At 42.9% G+C, this 21695-nt stretch overlaps 1 protein-coding gene across 4 annotated transcripts in view; it reads right to left on the bottom strand.

The window, feature by feature from the left end:
* Positions 1-21695, bottom strand: part of RAD51B (RAD51 paralog B) — a 628595-nt gene that overhangs the window by 56345 nt on the left and 550555 nt on the right. For 3 of the 4 annotated variants that reach the window (XR_011488348.1, XM_070469537.1, XM_070469536.1), the window contains exon 9: positions 18847-18950. Coding sequence is in view for 2 of the 4 variants with exons in the window: in XM_070469537.1 (XP_070325638.1) it covers positions 18847-18950 (104 nt within the window). In the remaining 2 variants the exon portion in view is untranslated. Of the gene's footprint in view, positions 1-18846; positions 18951-21695 lie in introns of those variants that run through there. The other variant, XR_011488349.1, reaches the window with a different exon arrangement.

The raw sequence follows: 21695 nt of genomic DNA, 5'->3' as shown, positions 1-21695 counted from the left end.
AGGCTCCTCTGTCCATGGAAATCTCCAGGTGAGAATACCAGAGTGCCAGTCCCTTTTCCAGGGGATCTTCCCAATCTGAGGATTGAACCCGGGTGTCCTACATTGCAGGCAGGTTCTTTGCCATCTGGGTCATCAGAGATGAAAACATGTGACCAAGTCATCCAGTTAGTGGCAGACCCTGAGCTAAGACCTTGCAGACTGGATACAAAGAATAAAGAGAGTTAAAGTAATTCATATTACAGAGGACACCATGTGCTATCAGCTGGCAGTGGATCTTAGACCCAGTGTATCTAAGAATCACCTAGGCAATGTATAAAACATGCAGATATCTAGGACTATCCCCCAGTGCTGCTGATTTAGTCTAGGAGGGCCCAGGAATCTGAAAGTTAACAAGTTCTACTAGTAGATTCCAAGAGGTATTCCTCTGACCACTGGTCAAGAAACATTACAAGAGGAAGTCATTAGCCAAATAAATATTAATAACTGTGCAGAGTGCTAGGGTTGTATCCCATGGTTCAGCACAAGCAGTGTAGTAAGCCCTACCATAAATAACGAAGAATGTTCCCATTGTACAAAATAGTAATTGAGGTAGAACATGGCACTGCTTCATCTTCTAGATCTATTTTATAGAACCTGTGACTCAGAGTCCTCTGCCCAAGATCACGCATCTAATTAGAAACAAAGCTAGAAAGTAATTCTAAAATATCATTACCTGTTTTCACAATGGAGAATCTTTCTTCTAGGTACTTAGAGGTGAAGACAAAAGGCTATGTATGTATATTAGTTATAGGCTAGGAACTATGAGGAGAAGGCAGTGGCACTCCACTCCAGTACTCTTGCCTGGAAAATCCCATGGACAGAGAAGCCTGGTAGGCTGCAGTCCATGGGGTCGCAAAGAGTTGGACATGACTGAGCGACTTCACTTTCACTTTTCACTTTCCTGCATTGGAGAAGGAAATGGCAACCCACTCCAGTGTTCTTGCCTGGAGAATCCCAGGGATGGGGGAGCCTGGTGGGCTGCCGTCTATGGGGTCGCTCAGAGTCAGACACGACTGAAGCGACTTAGCAGCAGCAGCAGCAGCAGCAGGAACTATGAATTAATTCTAATCACTGAGAGAATAAAAAAATCATCCTAGCTTTTTGATGCACTAAAATGTGAAAGTTCTCCCACGGTGTGTCTGGGGCTATTATTCATTCTATCAGCTCCTTTGCAGGCTAACGGAAGAAACTTGGTTAGAAGAAAGAAGTAACAATACCGTACAATGCTGGACATTTCAGAGACACCAGAAACTCTGTTCACATTAGTGCATACCACCTGCTTCCTTTTCATTAAAATTCTGCTCTTATAATATAAAACATATATCTGACCCCAAGACCTATAAAGTTCTGCATGTCATCAAATAACTACACAAGTATCCTCTTTAGTGGTTACTGTGTTAAAAAATTTGGGAACTTCCTGGACATAGCCCAGATGAATCAATATGGGGTTGGATTCAGAGTCATCTGAAAGGATGGAGTTTCAGATATTCCTGGTATTGATGCAGTATGTAAGAGCCTCCTAGCAATTTCTGGGGGATCCACCCCCACAGACTAGAAATGATTACTCTCTAGTTCCTGGCCCAATATTGAAGGATCTGAGAAGGTACATAAATATAGCACCCGCACTTCTACTTTTCTTTGATGAGTGCTTTAAGATAACAATGATCCCCCAACAGAGTCCCTTCTAAAAGTTATTAAGAAATGTAGGCAACAAAGCACAGTGAAAGCCTCAGCCTTTTGTTTGGAGAAAATCAGTAATATATTCTGCAGTTGGATGATGCCCATCCTCATGAGAATCTCAGAAGGCTCCTATTCATTAAGTCGGTAAGGGTGGCCTTAGAAAAGATTTATTATGACTTAGATCATTCTTATGGGGCTTCCCTCATGTCAGTAAAGAATCTCCCTGCAATGCAGGAGACTGCCTGTAATGCAAGAGACCTGGGTTCAATCCCTGGGTCAGGAAGGTCCCCTAGAGAAGGAAACAGCAACCCACTCCAGTATTCTTGCTTGGGAAATCCGCTGGACAGGGGAGCCTGGAGGGCTGCAGTTCATGGGGTTGCAAAAGTCAGACATGACCTAGCGGCTACACCACCACTACCAATCTTATAGTCATTATTATTGGCCTTAGAAGGGGATAATAGAATTCTCCTCATAGAATCAGAGGTGGAATCTGAATTAGTATCCAGCTACATAGTTAACCACTTAATCATCCTGTCCTTCCTGGAGAGAATTCCAACCTTCAGAGCTGCTCCTCTGCTCTGTGCATTCAGAGAATGCCAACTCCTCTTCCATGACAAGGAAGGGAGCCTGCCAGGCTTCCAACAAGGGAGAGGCAGGGTCTGGATATGTACACACAGGCCATGAAATATTTCAACACACCTCTTTTAGGTGTTCTGTGGGTTTCAAGCCCCCAAGCCCCCATGAGGCATTATTTCCAGCCATTAAAATGTTTCCTGAGCTTAGATACATCTGGAAAGTTTTGGAAAATCCCACAGGAAGGAGACTGAGCCAAGAGAGCTCCTTTTCTCATGCCATTCAAGAAGCACTGCACAAAATGTTTGCCTTCCAAGACAGCCCAGTCCAGGAACCCAACTCTCAGGACTGGAGAATCATGGCAGGCAGAGGAGCCCTTTGGGGAACAGAACCAATGAAACTATTTAGGATCTCATATCCATGTGCTAACCAAAGAGCTAATGTAGACCATGTTAGTCAAGGTCCATCAGAAAAATGGGACTCACCCCAGGTAGTTTAAGAGAGAGAGTTTAATGTTGAGAACTAGTTACAAATGTGTTGGAAGAGCCTGTAAGGAGAATAAGGAACAGTGAAGCAACAAAGAGACTAACAACAGTAAGAAGCCACCATCACCCCTAGGGCTGGAGTAACAAGGGAAGGGGTGCTGCTGTTAGGGCTCAGAGGATGGAGCTGCCCATCTCCAGCTCTTCACAGAGCTGGGTCCACAAAGGGATTGTGCTCAGTTGCTCAGTCATGTCCAGCACTTTGCAACCCTACAGACTGCAGCCCTCCAGGCTCCTCTGCCATGGGATTCTCCAGGCAAGAATACTGGAGTGGGTTGCTCCAGGGGATCTTCCTGACCCAGGGATTGAACCCCTGTCTCTCACATCTCCTGCATGGATGGGCTCTCTACCTCTAGCGCCATCTAGAAGCCCATACAAAGGGATCATGGAGAAGGAATTGGGGTCATTGGAGACATCGCTGTTAAAAAGAGAGAGGGAGGCAGAAATATGTGGCTTCTCCCATACCTCTGCTCTTCATTCTCCCTCCAGGGCCCCAAACTAAGCAGAATCAATGGAAAGGGAGCTGGGAAAGGCAGATCACATGGTCAGTTCCCTGTGGTACTAACCTGAGCAGAGGAAAGGCAGGGAGTGTATCTGAGAACAAAGAAGCAATTGACTGGCGGGACCCAACAAGGCAGGGCCTCTTGCTTCCCAATTTGCAGATGAAGATCTTTAAAAAACAAAACTTTGAAGCCTAAACTGGTAGTTCTCCAAACTAGTTACTGATTCTACACCCCTAGACCTGAAGTTTGCCAGAATTCCCTGGAGCAGGAGATACACTTGTCCTCACTTTCCCCAGCATGTGTTTCCAAACTTCATTTCCTGCATATTCTGATGACCACTGTCTCTTTATGGAAACCAGGGTTCTAAGAGAAGGAAATAGCACTGAAGGTTGGGAAGAAGGGAATGATGGGCTGGAAGAGATGGTGCGAGGTCAGCAGGGGGAAGAGAACATTTAGACCTAAGATTCTGCACAGTTATTAAGAATCCCTTCTGATCTCCAGCCTAATCTCTGACAGCAGTCACTGAGGTCTGGTGGAGGAGGGGAAATCGCTACTCTGTCCCATAAGTAGGGAATGGCGTGTGTTCTGGGCAAGGCCAGCTCTTGTCCCCCTCCCAGGCCTGCTCATCTCCTGGACTGGCCCAGTCTGTGAGTAGATGAACAATAACTTCATCTACTCACTTACATCAGAAATGACCCTCCTTCCAGCCTCCTTCCAGAGCCAATCACTGTGCTAGAATGCTTTGATCCTGCCTCCTAGTCACTGCATCTCTTTTCCTTCTTCTCCATCTCAGTGGCCACTGTTCCCATTCAGGCCCTCATTTCTTTGCATTTAATTTCAAATGCTTCCAAACCCATATGGCAAACTCCTGCTCAAGAGCACCTTGCAGAGTATAAATCTGATGTCACAGCCCTGCTGGAAGCCTCTCAAGGGGGCTTCTAAGCCTCAGAGTCAACTCTAATCTGTCCTATCTTCCCTTGCTTTATCTCCCTACACAGGCCTCAGTTCCCCCAACCCCTACCCATTGCACAGACACCCATATCCTCTTCCCAGTAGCACTAAAGAAGGACCATTTGCAGTTCCCACCCTGGAGCCTTTGTTCATACAGCTTCTTCAGCCTTCTTTCCCACCTACCTGGCCAGTACTGATATGCCTTTCAAGTCTTAACTTAAACATTATACCCTCTTCTGAATCATCCCCTGACCATGTCTTCCCTGCTGAGGGTTCTGAGCATTCCAATACTGATGACCACTCTGTCCTCCACTGAAGTTCGCTTAGTTCCTTCCTGTATATATTGATATTTATGTCTGTCACTCTCTACTAGGCATCTTCCTTCTGCTGTATGGTTTTCTGGGGCAGGAAATCAGACTCATTTGACTTCATATCCTCAGCCTTTGGCACACATATCTACCCGGCAAAGATCTGAAGGTAGAAAAGGAAGAAGGAGGGAGAAAAGGATCACAGGAAAAGGGAGTATCAAACACTTAATGGTCTAGTCTAGATAAAAATAGAAGAGTTATAAGAGGATCCATGTCTATGGTTAGAGCATACACAAAGGACTATTATTACAATTGCAGACCCTAGAAGATTTATTGCAAAAGACTTTAAAGCTGTAATGTATACCATTTCTTAACTGAGGGAAAATATTCAATTTTTAGGAGAGGGGAAAAAAAAAGTGACCAAGACTTCACAGATGCTATGGCCGTCACTCAGTCAACTTGTCTCTGTGGGTTTTCTTCGCAAATACTTGGCTTTTGGACAACCACAGCGTGTAATGAGACTCCCTATGCACAGGGGTCCTAGAGACAAATGAAGCCTCTGGTAGAAACGTCTGCTGTTTAATAGGTTAAAGGCTGGCTCCTGGGAAGAACTATTCTTCTCCAGGCAATGGGATGAAATGCTGACATGCTCTTAGCAGAGGCTGTCCCAGGGATCTCAAAGTGAGGGCTATAAACACGTAAGGTTAGTCCCAGAGTGTAAGGTTAGTCACAGGTAGAAAGTGGAGACCAGTCACAAAGAAGAGCCTAACTTTCCATGTGTGGCTGGTATAGGACAGTGTGTCTGGAAAGAATACTGTCTAGCTATAAACAAGAGAGAACAGCATGGTATAAGTGTGCCTGTGGAAGGGGAAGGGGCCACACTGGGTCTACTGCACTTGTATTTTAAGGAGGCCCCCATAAGAGAACACAGAACTGTCCAAGTCTTCCCATTTCACTAGACAGTGACAAAATCTTCCTCAGCAGAGGCAGAATAATGTTTTCAGAGAGAAACAGACTTCTCAGGAAGGCTGTAAATGTAAAACATGGCACTAACTACTCCGTGGGGAAAGTGACTTTGCAAGGAAAGTGTAAAGAGGCAGAGATGGCTTATATGTCATGCTGTATCATCCATGAGGGAAGGGATGTCTCTGCCACTGTACCTCCTGGCCTGCAGGTCCCCGCTGGAAGAGACCATGAACAGGTGGGCACAGATCTGTCTCCAGCATGAGCAAGACTCCACAGAGCCTATATTTTTCAGCTTTGTCAGGACATGGCAGAACACTGAAGCCAAATCACAATGTGAAAAAGAAACTGGTTGGAAAGGCCAGAACTTAGCAGTTGACAGAGGAAGGGCCAGGCTGTCCCCTGACTGGATGGTGAGGTTCAGAGGAGCTGAACATGTCCCATGGAGCTCATTCTTCCTCAAGGGTATTCTGTAGCTACCCAGAGCCACATCATCATAGGAAATAACTAGGGATTATTTAACAGAGATATACAAAGCTCTCTCAAGGCAAAGACTCAGTCCATTCTTGGAAGGCAGCATTCTCCCTGGTTCAAACATTGAAGGTGGCCACACCATAGTGACTGATTGGAGAAATGTTCTGCAATTACTTCCAAGCAGTGTGCATGAATAATCTTATATTAACATGGGCTTCAGTACAGGATGGGCTTCCCTGGTGGCTCAGATGGTAAAGAATCTGCCTGCAATGCAGGAGACCTGGGTTCGATCACTGGACTGGCAGGATACCTTGGAGAAGAGAATGGCAACCCACTCCAGGATTCTTGCCTGAAGAATTCCTTGGACAGAGAAGGCTGGTGGGCTACAGTCCATGGAGTCACAAAGAGTCAGACACAACTGAGCGGCTAACATTTTCAGTATAGGATAACGGTTAAGAAGAGAGGGCTGTAGGGAAGAGAGTGTGTATGTATGGGGGGGGGGGCACCCCTTGGAAGCCATGTGATTCAGAGCAGTTTTCAAAAACTCTGTAAACCTCAATACACTTATCTTAAAGTATACCAAGTAATACTTCTCTCATTGAGTAGCTGTGAGGCTTGAACAAGAAAATGCCCACAAAGTACTTACGAGAGTGACTGGCACAAAGGAAACGCAATAAACGGTTGGGAAGGCTGAGCAAAGCAACCAGAAAGTCAGGGCTGTGCAGGGTGATTTGTGCTCAACCCCTTCCCGACACACCAGATGCCTCACTTCTAATGTTTACAGGTTTATATTGATGTGTCTCTTTCTGGAAGTGTGACACACAGGGAATTCTGTTACTTAAGAGTCATGGATCATGATCTTGGCTCAGTCGCTCACTGCCAGTTCTGAGTCGAGGATTCAGAAAGTAGGCATGGGTAGGACCACTGTAGCTTGGCTCTCCAAAGGTGTTCACCAAATCATGATCCCTTTGGTAACAATAAAACAAGGGTCCAAGACTCCAGCACACATGTTCTTTGTCCTAGATGCCAGAACTCTTAAGCTTTGCCAAGCCAAGAAGGGAAACTTTCAGAAAGAGACCCTCTGTGCAAAAATCTCTGCTTCAAGCATTTGAACTCTAAGGCAGTTGCCAGCAGTCATTGACTGGTTTAAAAATCTGAAGGTGACTGGAGGGGTGGGTGTGGAGAGAGGATCAACAGGGTAGGAAAAGGTTGAGGGAAGGAAGGAGTATGTCAACTCTGGGAACTGAAAATCCCAAATTACTTAGATCAGCAGAGATCAGCAAAGCTCAATGAGTTATACTGTAGTTGACAACCAATCATGCATTAGATAATGTTTAGCATATCATAAAATATTATGGTCATACAGACATATATATTCAAATAGAATTCTAGAGACATACTTGAGTCATTTCCCCTCACATCTCCATCATGCAAATGCTTTGTCTGCTTCCCACACCCCTACACCTAATTTCATAAGCCATTAAGATTTTGGAAGGGTCTGAAGCCCCACCCCATGCACTGCTCCAGTTAGACGAAACGCAAACCGGCATCGTACCATGCAGATCCCTAGGAGAGATGCAGAGGCCACAGGCTCAGGCAGGCACACTCTACCATCCACAGCAACCAACCAGACAATGAGTTCTCTAAGTTGGACCTCCTTGGTTCATATGTGTGGCAAACTATGTTTTTCAAATCATGTACACGGACAGGGCAAGGATCTTTCTGAATCAATCACATGCCAGAAGTCACAAGCCAAATAATGGCAAGAGTAAGAGAAAAAAGAAGCAGCCCATCATCTATTTCCTAATGTCCCTGCCCCAAAGCAGAAGTGCTATTCTAATATGCAATTCAGTAAATTTTGGAGGTAAGTTCAATGACACTCAGTATCCAGACATTCCCAGGGAAAAATCAGACAGAAAGATAATAAGAGCTATTCATTACAAGCCAAAAGAATCATCACTAAGACAAGGCTTCGTTTTCTAGCATCTCATGTCATTTCTAAATTAAAAATAAATTCCTTCATCTTAGAGAATATGGTATAGCCAAAAACACTTAAGCGCCAGAGTTAACACAAACTTGGCTTCAAATCTCAATACTTCTACTGGATATACAGCTCAGTTCAGTTCAGTTCAGTCGCTCAGTCGTGTCCGACTCTTTGCAACCCCATGAATCGCAGAACGCCAGGCCTCCCTGTCCATCACCAACTGCCGGAGTTTACTCAAACTCATGTCCATCGAGTGGGTGATGCTATCCAGCAAGCTCATCCTCTGTCTCCCCCTTCTCCTCCTGCCCTCAATCCCTCCCAGCATCAGGGACTTTTCCAATGAGTCAACTCTTTGCATGAGGTGGCCAAAGTACTGGAGTTTCAGCTTCAGCATCAGTCCTTCCAATGAACACCCAGGACTAATCTCCTTTAGGACGGACTGTTTGGATCTTCTTGCAGTCCAAGGAACTCTCAAGAGTCTTCTCCAACACCACAGTTCTAAAGCATCAATTCTTTAGCGCTCAGCTTTCTTCACAGTCCAACTCTCACATCCATACATGACTACTGGAAAAACCATAGCCTTGACGAGATGGACCTGTGTTGGCAAAGTAATGTCTCTGCTTTTTAATGTGCTGTCTAGGTTGGTCGTAACTTTCCTTCCAAGGAGTAACTGTCTTTTAATTTCATGGCTGCAGTCACCATCTGCAGTGATTTTGGAACCCCAAAAAATAAAGTCTGACACTGTTTCCATTGTTTCCCCATCTATTTGCCATGAAGTGATAGGACCAGATGCCATGATCTTAGTTTTCTGAATGTTGAGCTTTAAGCCAACTTTTTCACTCTCCTCTTTCACTTTCATCAAGAGGCTTTTTAGTTCCTCTTCACTCTCTGCCATAAGGGTGGTGTCATCTGCATATCTGAGGTTATTGATATTTCTCCCGGCAATCTTGATTCCAGCTTGTGCTTCTTCCAGCCCAGCATTTCTCATGATGTATTCTGCATATAAGTTAAATAAGCAGGGTGACAATATACAGCCTTGACGTACTCTTTTTTCCTAGTTGGAATCAGTCTGTTGTTCCATGTCCAGTTCTAACTGTTGCTTCCTGACCTGCATACAGATTTCTCAAGAGGCAGGTCAGGTGGTCTTGTATTCCCATCTCTTTCAGAATTTTCCACAGTTTATTGTGATCCACACAGTCAAAGGCTTTGGCATAGTCAATAAAGCAGAAATAGATGTTTTTCTGGAACTCTCTTGCTTTTTCGATGATCCAGCAGATGTTGGCAATTTGATCTCTGGTTCTTCTGCCTTTTCTAAAACCAGCTTGAACATCTGGAAGTTCATGGTTCACATATTGCTGAAGCCTGACTTGGAGAATTTTGAGCATTACTTTACTAGTGTGTGAGATGAGTACAATTGTGTGATAATTTGAGCATTCTTTGGGATTGCCTTTCTTTGGGATTGGAATGAAAACGGACCTTTTTCAGTCCTGTGGCCACTGTTGAGTTTTCCAAATTTGCTGGCATATTCAGTGCAGCACTTTCACAGCATCATCTTTCAGGATTTGAAATAGCTTAACTGGAATTCCATCACTTCCACTAGCTTTGTTTGTAGTGATGCTTTCTAAGGCCCACTTGACCTCACATTCCAGGATGTCTGGCTCTAGGTGAGTCATCACCCCATCGTAATTATCTGGGCCATGAAGATCTTTTTTGTACAGTTCTTTTGTGTATTCTTGCCACCTCTTCTTAATATCTTCTGCTTCTGTTAGGTCTATACCATTTCTGTCCTTTATCGAACCCATCTTTGCATGAAATGTTCCCTTGGTATCTCTAATTTTCTTGAAGAGATCTCTAGTCTTTCCCATTCTGTTGTTTTCCTCTATTTCTTTGCATTGATCACTGAGGAAGGCTTTCTTATCTCTCCTTGCTGTTCTTTGGAACTCTGCATTCAAATGGGAATATCTTTCCTTTTCTCCTTTGCTTTTCGCTTTTCTTCTTTTCACAGGTATTTGTAAGGCCTCCTCAGACAACCATTTTGCCTTTTTGCATTTCTTTTCCATGGGGATGATCTTGATCCCTGTCTCCTGTACAATGTCACGAACCTCCATCCATAGTTCATCAGGCACTCTGCCTATCAGATCTAGTCCCTTAAATCTATTTCTCACTTTCACTGTATAATCATAGGGGATTTGATTTAGGTCATACCTGAATGGTCTGGTGGTTTTCCCTACTTTCTTTAGTTTAAGTCTGAATTTGGCAATAAGGAGTTCATGATCTGAGCCACAGTCAGCTCCAGGTCTTGTTTTTGCTGACTGTATAGAGTTTCTCCATCTTTGGCTGCAAAGAATATAATCAATCTGATTTCGGTGTTGACCATCTGGTAAGGTCCATGTGTAGAGTCTTCTCTTGTGTTGTTGGAAGAGGGTGTTTGCTATGACCAGTGCATTCTCTTGGCAAAACTCTACTAGTCTTTGCCCTGCTTCATTCCATACTCCAAGGCCAAATTTGCCTATTACTCCAGGTGTTTCTTGACTTCCTACTTTTGCATTCCAGTCCCCTATAATGAAAAGGACATCTTTTTTGGGTGTTAGTTCTAAAAGGTCTTTAGGTCTTCATAGAACCGTTCAGCTTCTTCAGCATTACTGGTGGGGCATAGGCTTGGATTATCCTCCTAGCCCAGTTTATCTATTTGTAAAAAGGAAGATGATGAGATGTATACTAAAAAGTTCTTGTTGAAGTTAATGGAAAAATGCATGTGGAATCATCAAATCTGATGCCCACAAAGAACTTCCTTCCATTCCTGGAAATAAAAGAGGCTTTAAATTAGTGTTGCCTAGAGCACTGAAATGGAGAAAGGATATTTTTCACTACCAAACAGTGGGACCCCAAGATGGTAGAAAACAGGTCCCCACATGGGCTACTTCTTGCCTTGTTTGCTCTGTCCCACTCTGACTTCTCAAACTAAAGATGCAAACACTTAAAAAATATAGCTATGAAGTTTCTCCCATGTTGAGAAAACCAGACACACAACTCCAGTTCTCAAAAACCATTGAGCACATCTAGCCTATGAAGACAGGCCACAGGAAGCTCAAGATTTTAAGGGTGACCCTCCATGAGCACAAAAGACCATTTGCAGGAGAGGGGCAGAGAAGCCAGCCCTGTTTGCAGGATGTTGTCTGTAAGTCATTCAACTGGGAAGTCCATGCTCATAGTGAGGCTCAACTTGGAAAAAGTCACTTATGCACATGTGTGGGCCCAAGCATTTAAAAGGCTGATAATTCATTGCAATGCGGGGTGGGATGGTACCTTTCAAAAATATTTTTCTGCAGAGTTCTGTAGAAACTTTTTATGAACCACTGAAAGTCAGAGGGAATATAAATATCACATCGCCTGCAAACATAGTAATTTGACTGGGTTGGGGACTTTTTTGCCCAGTTTTCTTACTAAAAGTTGGCAAAGTGAAAACAGTAACAGATTAGAAGTTGAGAGAGTTTAACTCCAGTTCCATTTCTACTGTGTACTAGTTGTGTGATCCTGAAGAAGTCACCCCTAATTGTTCACCCTGTGATGAAGGGACTAGAATAGACTATGGGTCTGAAGACCACTCCTGTGAGAATCACCGAAAGTGCTTGCCCTCTCTGAGTGGTCACTGAGGGCAGGGCCTAGGTATTTTCACTGTTAATGAACACTTGGGATTTTGCTTGTTTTCTTGTTTTAAATTTTGTTATTTTTTATTTTGCTCATTGGAGGATAATTGCTTTACAATGTTGTGTTAGTTTCTGTTGCACAACAATATGAATCAGCTATAAGTTTACATATATCCCCTCCGTCTTAAGCCTCTCTCCCACTGTAGTTGATAATCACTGGATGAGATGATTCCTAGAGGGTATCTCAGGTGGGACACTGTCATATTCTAAATGGTTTTGTTCTAGTGAAAGTGCTGGTTCATTTGTAAATCAGTTTACACTTTATAGAGATATGGAATCCTTTGTTCCCCTTTGTTTCTCCTAACCAAAGAACCCTGTTTTTTTCCTCACTCATAGCTAACCATGGGATTGCAAAGAGTCAGACATGACTGAGTGATTTCACTTTCTATAGCTAACCAACCAAGGCTAAAATACAACGTTCTGTCCAACCTTCATTTTCAAATAAGCCAACTAATTGTCAGCATCCTTGACTCCCAGGTCACTGCCTTGTCCACGAGATCTTATAGTTGTTTCCTCTGTTGTTTCCCAAGCCTGACAATGAAGCCTTCAGTTTGATTCCAAAGCGCTGAGTCTCTTCTACTTCCTGCCACAGCTGAGATTTCTCTAGAAATCTCTCATTCACCTATTTACTCTGGTTTACTTGGCAAGTTAGAACTGGGAGGGTCACTGAATAAGGAGATTTGGTGCCAGACAGTGTGTAAAAATAAAACTAGTCAGAGCTGGAAGAGAATGACGGTGAAATGAGTGGTTCATCACAGGGGAAGTCACCTAAACACTCTGACTGGACCACTCATTCAGCCCCTGACTGTCAGAGACTGTGATCCTCAAAGAGAGAAATGAAGACATGTACTAAGTCTTTCATAAAAACAAATATATTCAATTTATAGCAGTATTCTTTAATCACAGACGTATTCTTTCTGCTTTCTGGTGTTAAAGGTACTTTAACCTTTTTGAAAGGGTGGCAACAATTAATATTGCAACTCTATTTGATTTTTTTAAAAAAGGCATTTAAAACTTTATGCTGGTTCCTCAACTCTTGCTTTGGTTTGATTTTTTCTTTAAACTTCTATTGACTTCAAGTGGCTCAAAATCTCCTAGGGACATGAGCACTCTTCCTCAGCAGAGGTCTGTGGTCTTTCATGTGCAAAGTATCTGAAAGGGGCACCCCCATCAGAAGTATGGGGGCAGTTGTGCCAAGTACATTTTAAACTGTCAATTTCCAATGGAACCTCTTCATTGGAAAAGGGAAAAGTTTTCTCTACTTTACTGCATTCACAAGGAGTGATTTTGGGAGCACATTGACTTTTTTCAAAGGGAGCCCCATGGAGTTTAGGTTTTTTTGGTAAGTGGTGGGAAAGATAATTATATTTTTATTTCAAACGTGGAGATAGAAACAGGAAGTGTGCATCTGTGTATGTGAGCTACCCTTTCTAGGTCAGAACCTGTCTTTCTGCTCTGTGAGTCTCAGTTCACTGCATTCATTTGCTGTGACTGTCTACTTCCAGGTGAGATTTCCTCAGATTTTAATACACTTACCTGGTGACCTGAAAAAAGAATCCTCTTAAAAGTCCCCATTTTGGGGTCCCCTTTCATACATTCTCCCAGACTCTCAATGGCTGTGGGAGCACTTCTGATGGAAGAGTGTGAGCAGTGGGTTAGACTTCACACATGAGAGGCTCTGGAAGGGAGGGAACATTTATACCCAAGGCAATGTACTTGGCTGGGATTCTCTGTTCCCTCTGCTATTTCTGCAGATATTTATGCTTAAAAAGACATTTCTCCCACCCCTGCAGCACAGCCAAACATCTCTGGCTGGATCGAGTCACCATTGAAAAAAACAAACAAACACAACAGTCTCTTTGCTTAAGAAAAGCAGATGAGTTGGGCAGAAAATAAAGGAACAAACAAGATGAGTGCCCTAGAGCCATTTTACAAAGGTAGAGGTTCATAAAGGTTTATAAAACTGACTTAACATCAGGCAAAACATGATCTCCAATCTCTGTCTTTGTTTGGGTGAATAGGGATATATGTTTGACATTCTTGCCCCAAATCTGCCCTTCAGTTTATCTGGGAGAAAAGATTTATCATCTTTTCTTTCAGTTTTTCAGTCCTTCATTAAGCCTTTCCAACCACAGAGTAGAGAACTTAAGACCTGTGGAAGATAGCAGCAAAGATTTCTTATCCTTCCCCGGGGCCAAAGTCCCCTGGCTGCCCGTTCCCTGAGAGCAGCTGCAGGACTCCTCCTGTGCTCCGCCTGGGTCTGTGCTTAGGCCTCTGGCTTGCTTACACAAAGGAATTCCAACTAGGATTTCAAGGGAAGCCTGGCTCCCACTCTCCTACAGCCCCCAGCAGGCAGGTTCTGCAAAAAGATATTCCTATACTCAGTATTCTTACAGTGTATCTATAGAAGTATCTGCTCGAATTATAAGATTTGATGCTCACCTTTAACAATGACTATTACTAATAATTTAAAGGAAGTTTTACAGTGGAAAATTCAAATTCTGTGGGGAAGAGTGATTCTAAATAAGCAGTATATCCTTCTTCCTCAAGATTGTGTTCATGTGTGGATGCAAGGAGTTTCTTTTTCTTTTTCTTTCAAAATATATGCATTGAATGTGTGAGTGTCAAGCATTTGTCTTGCCTCTGAGGGTACACAGTTAAGATTCAGTCACCGCCTTCACAGGGTCACAAAGAGTTGGACACAATTGAGTATGCACGCATTATAAAATCACAGTGATGGGGTTTGAGTCTTTCAAAACACAAAATGGATACTAAGTGAAGAATTCCATCATCAGAAAGGAAACACTAAATACTTTCAAGATGCAAAATTACCAGGGACTTCGAAAAAGCCTAAGGATTCAAGTAAGAATCAGAGTTTGGGTTGTAGGATTGGTCTTTAGGCGCTTCCCTCCAGTGTTTTGTAACTTCAGAGTGCCTTCTAAGCAGAAGATGAAAATATTATTGTAAAGTCCATTTAAATAAACCTCCTATATGAAAAAGTTACCTCTCTCCAATTTGTTGAAATAAGAGAGTCATAATATTTATTTCATCAAGGGGGTGTAAAGCTTAGTTGGGATTAATTTACTTCATTACTCCTTCCAGGGCACTTAAAAATTTATATAATCCCATATGTGGTTTGTATGAACAGACTACATGAGGATCTGATGAGAAATAGTATGAATATTTCATCAAGTTTTTTCATCATTCTTTCAAGTATAACCACCCTCATTCTAACTTTCCCAGTCCCTTGTTACAAGGCACCTGGTTACCATAAGAGCTGCCCCAAAGGAGTCCTTAGCCAATCCATTCTATGTGCCCCTGCCTCATTCATGGTTTTCCTTTGTTGTAGCAGCCGCCACCTCCTCTATGCTCACTGGAGGCATGATGCTGGCACAGCACGTACTCTTTAGATGCTTATCTCTGAACAATTACAGGACATCCACTTACACTTTGAACCTCTAGCATCTTACACACAAACTGGCAGACAAGAGGTGATTAAATAAAGGTGTATCAAATGAATGTGTGACCCAAACCCTCTGCTTTGTTAAAAAGCAACCCCCAGCCTGGATCTTCTGAACACGTGACCGGTCCTTCTGTTTCTCTTCTTTTGCCGTTTGACCTCCCTCCCACATCTTCCCCTTCCTTTCTCACTCACCTAAATTAGATCTATTTAAGGCAGAGATTTTCAACCTTGGCTGCACAGTAGAAGCACTGGAGGGAGTGTTATAAATAAAATGAACACCAACTCTCAGCCCCATCAGCAGAGATTTTGATTTACTTGGTTAGGGTGCAGCCCTGGCGTTGGTCTTTTGTAAATGCTCCTGTGGTGAGTGGGAGATGCGGCCAGGGCTTGAGAAATGATGATTTAAAGTGATACTCAAGTCCCACCTTCTCCTGAAAAGACGAATGCGCCTCTGAGGAGTTCACCTTCCTCTGGCTTCAAAGCAGTTATCGCTTTTAACCACTTATTAGATCACAAATCAAACACTGCCTGTGACAGGACCTCAGCGGGACTCTGCTCTTTAACTCACTCACTGCATTTTGGTCCATCTCCTGTACTAGACTGGAAGAACCCTGACGGCAGGAACTGTGTCTTCTATTTATTTGCATCCCCACACCACACATATAGTGGACCAAAACATATTTTTGAGCATATTAAAAAAACAACAAACCAAAATTCCTAGTAGAGGTCATTTTAACTCTACTTTAAGGATATGTCTTTGGTAAGAATAAAAATGCTGCAAAAAGGGTGGGGCAAGATTGAAGGAGAGGAGGGAAAGAGTAAATAAAAGTCAAATGGAAAAAAAGCTAAATTAGTCCAAAAGAAAATGTTTCCCAGCTTCTTAAAAGGGTGGTTTTTTTTTTTTTTTTTGCAACCCTGAAGCAGAATAAACAAGAGAATTAACTTGGCTTGTACCCTGATAAGGAGATTTCTTTCTTGGTTATATAATTTTACAAAGTTTCCAGGGTGTAAAGAAAATAATTACCCATGGCAGACTCCTTGCCTTGGACTATACAATTCAACTCTTGGGTTAATCGGCTCGTGGATCTGCTCAGCTTGACCTGACCCCCTTCCAGCTCTGTGGTCTCAGACTAAGCCTCACATTCATGAGCCCTGTTGTAGAGCCCTGTGTCATAGAAAGGGGATAAAACATAATCCTTATTCTATAACCTTGATCCTTTGGTCTAGTGGCCACTACCTGTGCATTTAAAAAAAAAAAAAAAAAAGCTATCCTGGTATCCTCTCCAAGTAGCTGGTGCTCCATGGGTCTGCCCACCCTAGAATGATCCAGACAAATTCTCCTACTAAACTGAGTTAAAAGGAAATATTTTGTGCAATTACCTTAAAAGGTAGCTTTCAAATCTTATTTTGTGCCCATATACCAGAAAATTTTTGGCTTTCATATGGCTTTTCTACTTGATCATGAAGTAAGACCACAGGAAAGGTTCAGTGAATCACTAGGTATACCCTCTGCTAAGGCAAGATAAGGTCATCAAATAGAGACATGTATTCAATACCAACATTTATCCTGGTTGTTAGGCCACACATTTAACAACTGGTCCCAAAAGCCATGTACATTTCTATAAATTAATTAAATGTACATTCTTTTGCTTGGGTTGGCCATTTTAACACTGGTCATATTTTACTTTAATTTCCGATTATTGTGTGCAAACATGATTCAAAGACATTTAACTCCACTCAATTGATTAATAATGATGGTAACAAGTTGTCCTTTGTAGATTAAGATAGCACTGCTGACCTAATAGGATAGGAGTTGATAGACTGTCACTGATCTATCCCTGCTTTGCTTTCTGTTCTTCTTGTGACTAGTGGCCTGCATTTGACCTTATGAGCCAAGAACTAAGAGCCACCCAAATCCTCCACTCACCAAAGGTACACAAATAACAGTAGCCCGCCAACTACTTTCTGTTGACACTGACAAAATAGAAATAACTAGTTAATTTACTAAAACAAAAGGAAAAGGAAAATGTGGCTCTGGCTTCTTTATTTACTAATAAATGCTAAGTAGAATTACTAAAACTGGGATCTGGGAACCTGGAATCCATGGTACCATATACAATAAACTGAATCAGAAAATCCATGTGTACCATCTAAAATCAAGAACAGAGATGAACTACAAGTTTTGAAGGCATAAAGTTAAGGATCCATGAAAAGGAAAGCATTCACAAGTAATTTTGCTTTCTCAAATTAGAGTTTAGGTAGTAGTGCTTGACAATCCTTAATGGTATCCCTGATGGCTGTAAACAGGGTTTATTTAACATGATTTGTAACTTAAGGTACAAGCCAAAGGTTATTAGGTTCTACCAGAACATTTTTTAACGTGTTCCACTGAAAGAGCAGTAATGGATTTAGAACCCAGAATACTTAAATCATCTGGGAAAAGGTATCACTGAGGTAATGAGCAGGCCAGGGCCTGAACACTCAAGAATGTTCCCTTCAGTGAAAACAAGCAGCTCTATCTTCTCAGAACATGGCCGACTCAATCATCGAGCTGGAATGTTATTTACACAGTCCTGAGCAAACTAAGAAGTCTCTGGTCTGTAACCAAGAGCACTCAGAAAGTTATGTCTGCAACAGGCAAAGGCTCATGTCTGTTTTAGATGATTCTTGATTCCTTGAAAAACAGCCAGTTTACCTAATGCAGGTAAAGGGCAACAATTCCCTTCCCACCACCTTCTCCAGAAAGGACCACCAGCATGATACTTCATGCCTCTTTCATTAGCAACTTGGATTTGTTATAAATTTAGCAAGATGGGCAAGTCTGGGTTCTGAATTCTGCCCCATCCAACAAAACAGAATAATCACCCTGTCTTCTTTCTCCCGCTTGCAGGAGGGGTCAAGATGGAGCCTGGTCCACACAGCAGGATAAAATCGAGGTTAGATATCAGGAAAAATAAACTTCCTAATTATGAAACTCCTCAAGGAAGGAGTCAGACTGTGGTGTTCCTTTCTTTGGAGTGGGAGGGAAGATTAAGAAAGATGTAAAAAGTAACCTTTCTGGATATAAGCAGGGAACTGAGTTGCAGGATAGACAGCATTAATAGAGTTCTGAGAGAGTCATTACCCTTTTGGATAACTTCTGGCATCATTCAGTACTTTAACCTGCTGGTTTATGAGTTAATGCAAAAGTACCCAGGATCTGGAGAAGAGTGTATTCACTTAGCAGAGTCTGTGTGGCCTAAGGATTTCAAAACATCCTAACCTCAAGAAAAAGCATCATCATTATTTAATTTATACACAAATTTTCTAGCCCTTAACAAACAGTAGCTAAGAGAAATGATCACTTATTCACCCTTTAGAGGTAGAGTGTTGGGAGATCCCTCCGGGGTAGAAACCTTGGTCACTTACCAAGCTATTAGCAAAAATCAGGGGTCAATGCTCTATTTTTGGTATTTTTTTTCCTTGTGTGTGACTTATCTTCCCAATTTATTAGAATTGCTATTGAGGTAGGTAGGGAGACTGGTTTCTTTACCCACCTTCTGACAGTGTTGGCCCAGGACAGACAGCATGGCCAATGCTTTCAAAAGATGAACACCCAGATTGCTGGTACATCTTGTTCCCTGACCTTGACAACCAGAGAATATTGTCAAAGCACTTACCTGTCTTCTCTCTGAACCAAGGTACTGGAGAATCAGCCGGGTGTTCACACTGTGACTCCAGGTGTTTCCTAGCGCAGCTGTCAAACAGCTAGATCCAGAAGTGCCTGGAATGAAACAGAACAAAAGCATGCTTACGGACACCCAGTCTCATCATGGTCTTTCACTTAAGCAAAAGTCCAGTCACTGTTCATTGCTCAGACAGTACTCAGGGGCCCAGGTCACTACTACAAAAGTTGCTGAAGGAAAGAAGGAAGCAAAGGTTTAAGGAATATGAGACAAAAGAAAAATCAGCATGTGTTTCCTTCAGCCTCAGTGAAAGTAACCACCACTGGGCTTAGAGATAACAGAGTTATATATCAATAAGAGGTTGCAGTGCAAGGCAGGTTGGAGCCATTGCTAATAATAAATCAAGCTACTCAACGTCCACGGCAGAAAGGCATAACTCGACTACACAGAATAAGAGCCAGTTATGAAACAGTCTCAGTTTAATAAAGTTGTAAGACTTTTCCAGCTTGATAAGGCTCTTAATTCAATTTCCCTTATCAACATAGAAATGGTGGCATATGTATCTAAAATTTCTATGCCTTTCCAACCACTGAACATACATGCACCCAGAAGAGGCATCTGGAAGATCTCATCATTTCATATCTAATCTGCATTAGACATTCTTATCCCAAGAGAAACATTCTTTAACCTTATAAGACTTTCCTATAAGGGGGAGGATCTGAAGTAAACTTTATCTGACTTTCTAGTCTATACCAAGTTGTATTTCAGCTACCCTCTGACATCTCCGGAGCATCACTGATCTCTCTTGACATAACCAGAAGGAACCCATTCCTGCATTTCTCTCTTCTTCTGTGTTAGCGGCAGGCTCACAAGTCCCATCACTTAGAAGTCAGCACTGACTCCCATCTGGAGCACATCCTGAGGTCTCCTCCAAGCTCCCGTGTTCACTTTGGCCCTGGGCCATGAGACGAGTCTTGGCCCGAGGGGCACAGCAGACTTGTAGTCTGCCTTGTGTCTTCAAAATGCTATCTCTTTTCAACGAGGAGACCAAGTACCAAAAGGCTGAAGTCCACTGGATCAGCTAAAACAAAATGAGGCCTTGAGTGTCTCATTTGTTGCCTGCTCATGGCATCATCTCATGTTCACCCTCTGTGTGAAATAGGAATTGGTCCTCTTTTCTGGGTCACCATCTTTCAGGGTGCTCTCCCAACTCTGCATGGTCTGAAGCTTGTTGTTGTTCAATCACTCAGGCATGTTCAACTCTTTGCAACCCCATGGACTGCAGCACGCCAGATTTCCCTGTCTTTCACTATACCTGGAGTTTGCTCAAACTCATGTCTATTGAGTCAGTGATGCCATCCAACCATCTCATCCTCTGTCGTCCCCTTCTCCTCCTACCCTCAATCTTTCCCAGCATCAAGGTCTTTTCCAATGAGTCAGCTCTTCGCATCAGGTGGCCAAAATATTGGAGCTTCAGCATCAGTCCTGCCAGTGAATATTCAGTGTTGATTTCCTTAAGGATAGATTGATTTGATCACCTTGCTGTCCAAGGGATTCTCAAGAGCCTTCTCCAGCACCACAGTTCGAAAGCATCAATTCCCCAGGCACTCAACCTTCCTTATGGTCCAACTTTCACATCCAAACATGACTACTAGAAAAACCAGAGCTTTGACTACATGGACCTTTGTCGGCAAAGTGATGTCTCCACTTTTTAAATCACTCTCTAGGTTTGTCATAGCTTTTCTTCCAAAGAGCAAGCGTTTTTTAATTTCACGGCTGCAGTCACCATCCACAGTGATTCTGGAGCACAAGAAAAGAAAATCTGTCACAGTTTCCACTTTTTCTCTATCTATTTGCCATGAAGCAATGGGACCAGACACCATGAGCTTAGAGTTTTGAACGTTGAGTTTTAAGCCAGCTTTCCCACTCTCCTCTTTCACCCTCATCAAGAGGCTGTTTAGTTCCTTTTCATTTTCTGCCATTAGAGTGGTATCATGTGCATATCTGCGGAGAAGGCAATGGCACCCCACTCCAGTACTCTTGTCTGGAAAATCCCATGGACGGAGGAGCCTGGTAGGCTGCAGTCCATGGGGTTGCGAAGAGTTGGACATGATTGAGCGACTTCACTTTCACTTTTCACTTTCATGCACTGGAGAAGGAAATCGCAGCCCACTCCAGTGTTCTTGCCTGGAGAATCCCAGGGACGGGGGAGCCTGGTGGGCTGCCGTCTATGTGGTCACACAGAGTCGGACACGACTGAAGTGACTTAGCAGCAGCAGCATGTGCATATCTGAGGTTGTTGATATTTTTCCTGGAAATCTTGCTTCCAGCTTGGGACTCATCCAGTCCAGCATTTCACATGATGTACTCTGCATAGAAGTTAAACAAGCAGGGTGAAAATATACAGTCTTGACATATTCCTTTCCCAATTTTTTTTTTTTTTTTTTGTATTTTAAAAAAATGTTCATGTGCACATTTACTGACCACGTTGATCCTAACCCTGTGCTTAGGGAAAATCCTTGTGATGGAAGCTCCGGTTTCCGCAGGGAATCAGGCCCACACATGGACAGAAGAATGGTAATAAACAGGACCACAAACCCCATCAAGGATGCGAGCACTTGGTGAGAGTGCTTGGGATCAGGAGGCAGCACCAGTGGGTTCCCGGCCATGGCTGGAAATCATTGTTCCGTGTCCATTTCTAGCTGTTGCTTCTTGACCTGCATATAGGTTTCTCAGGAGACAGGTAAGGTGGTCTGATACTCCCATCTCTAAGAATTTTCCACAGTTTGTTGTGATCCACACAGACAAAAGCTTTAGCATAGTCAATGAAGCAGAAATAGATG

Source organism: Odocoileus virginianus, chromosome 6, assembly GCF_023699985.2.
Source record: "Odocoileus virginianus isolate 20LAN1187 ecotype Illinois chromosome 6, Ovbor_1.2, whole genome shotgun sequence".
Taxonomy (NCBI): Eukaryota; Metazoa; Chordata; class Mammalia; order Artiodactyla; family Cervidae; genus Odocoileus; species Odocoileus virginianus.
The sequence above is the reverse complement of the archived record's forward strand: the minus strand, read 5'-3'. Positions and strand labels throughout refer to the sequence as shown.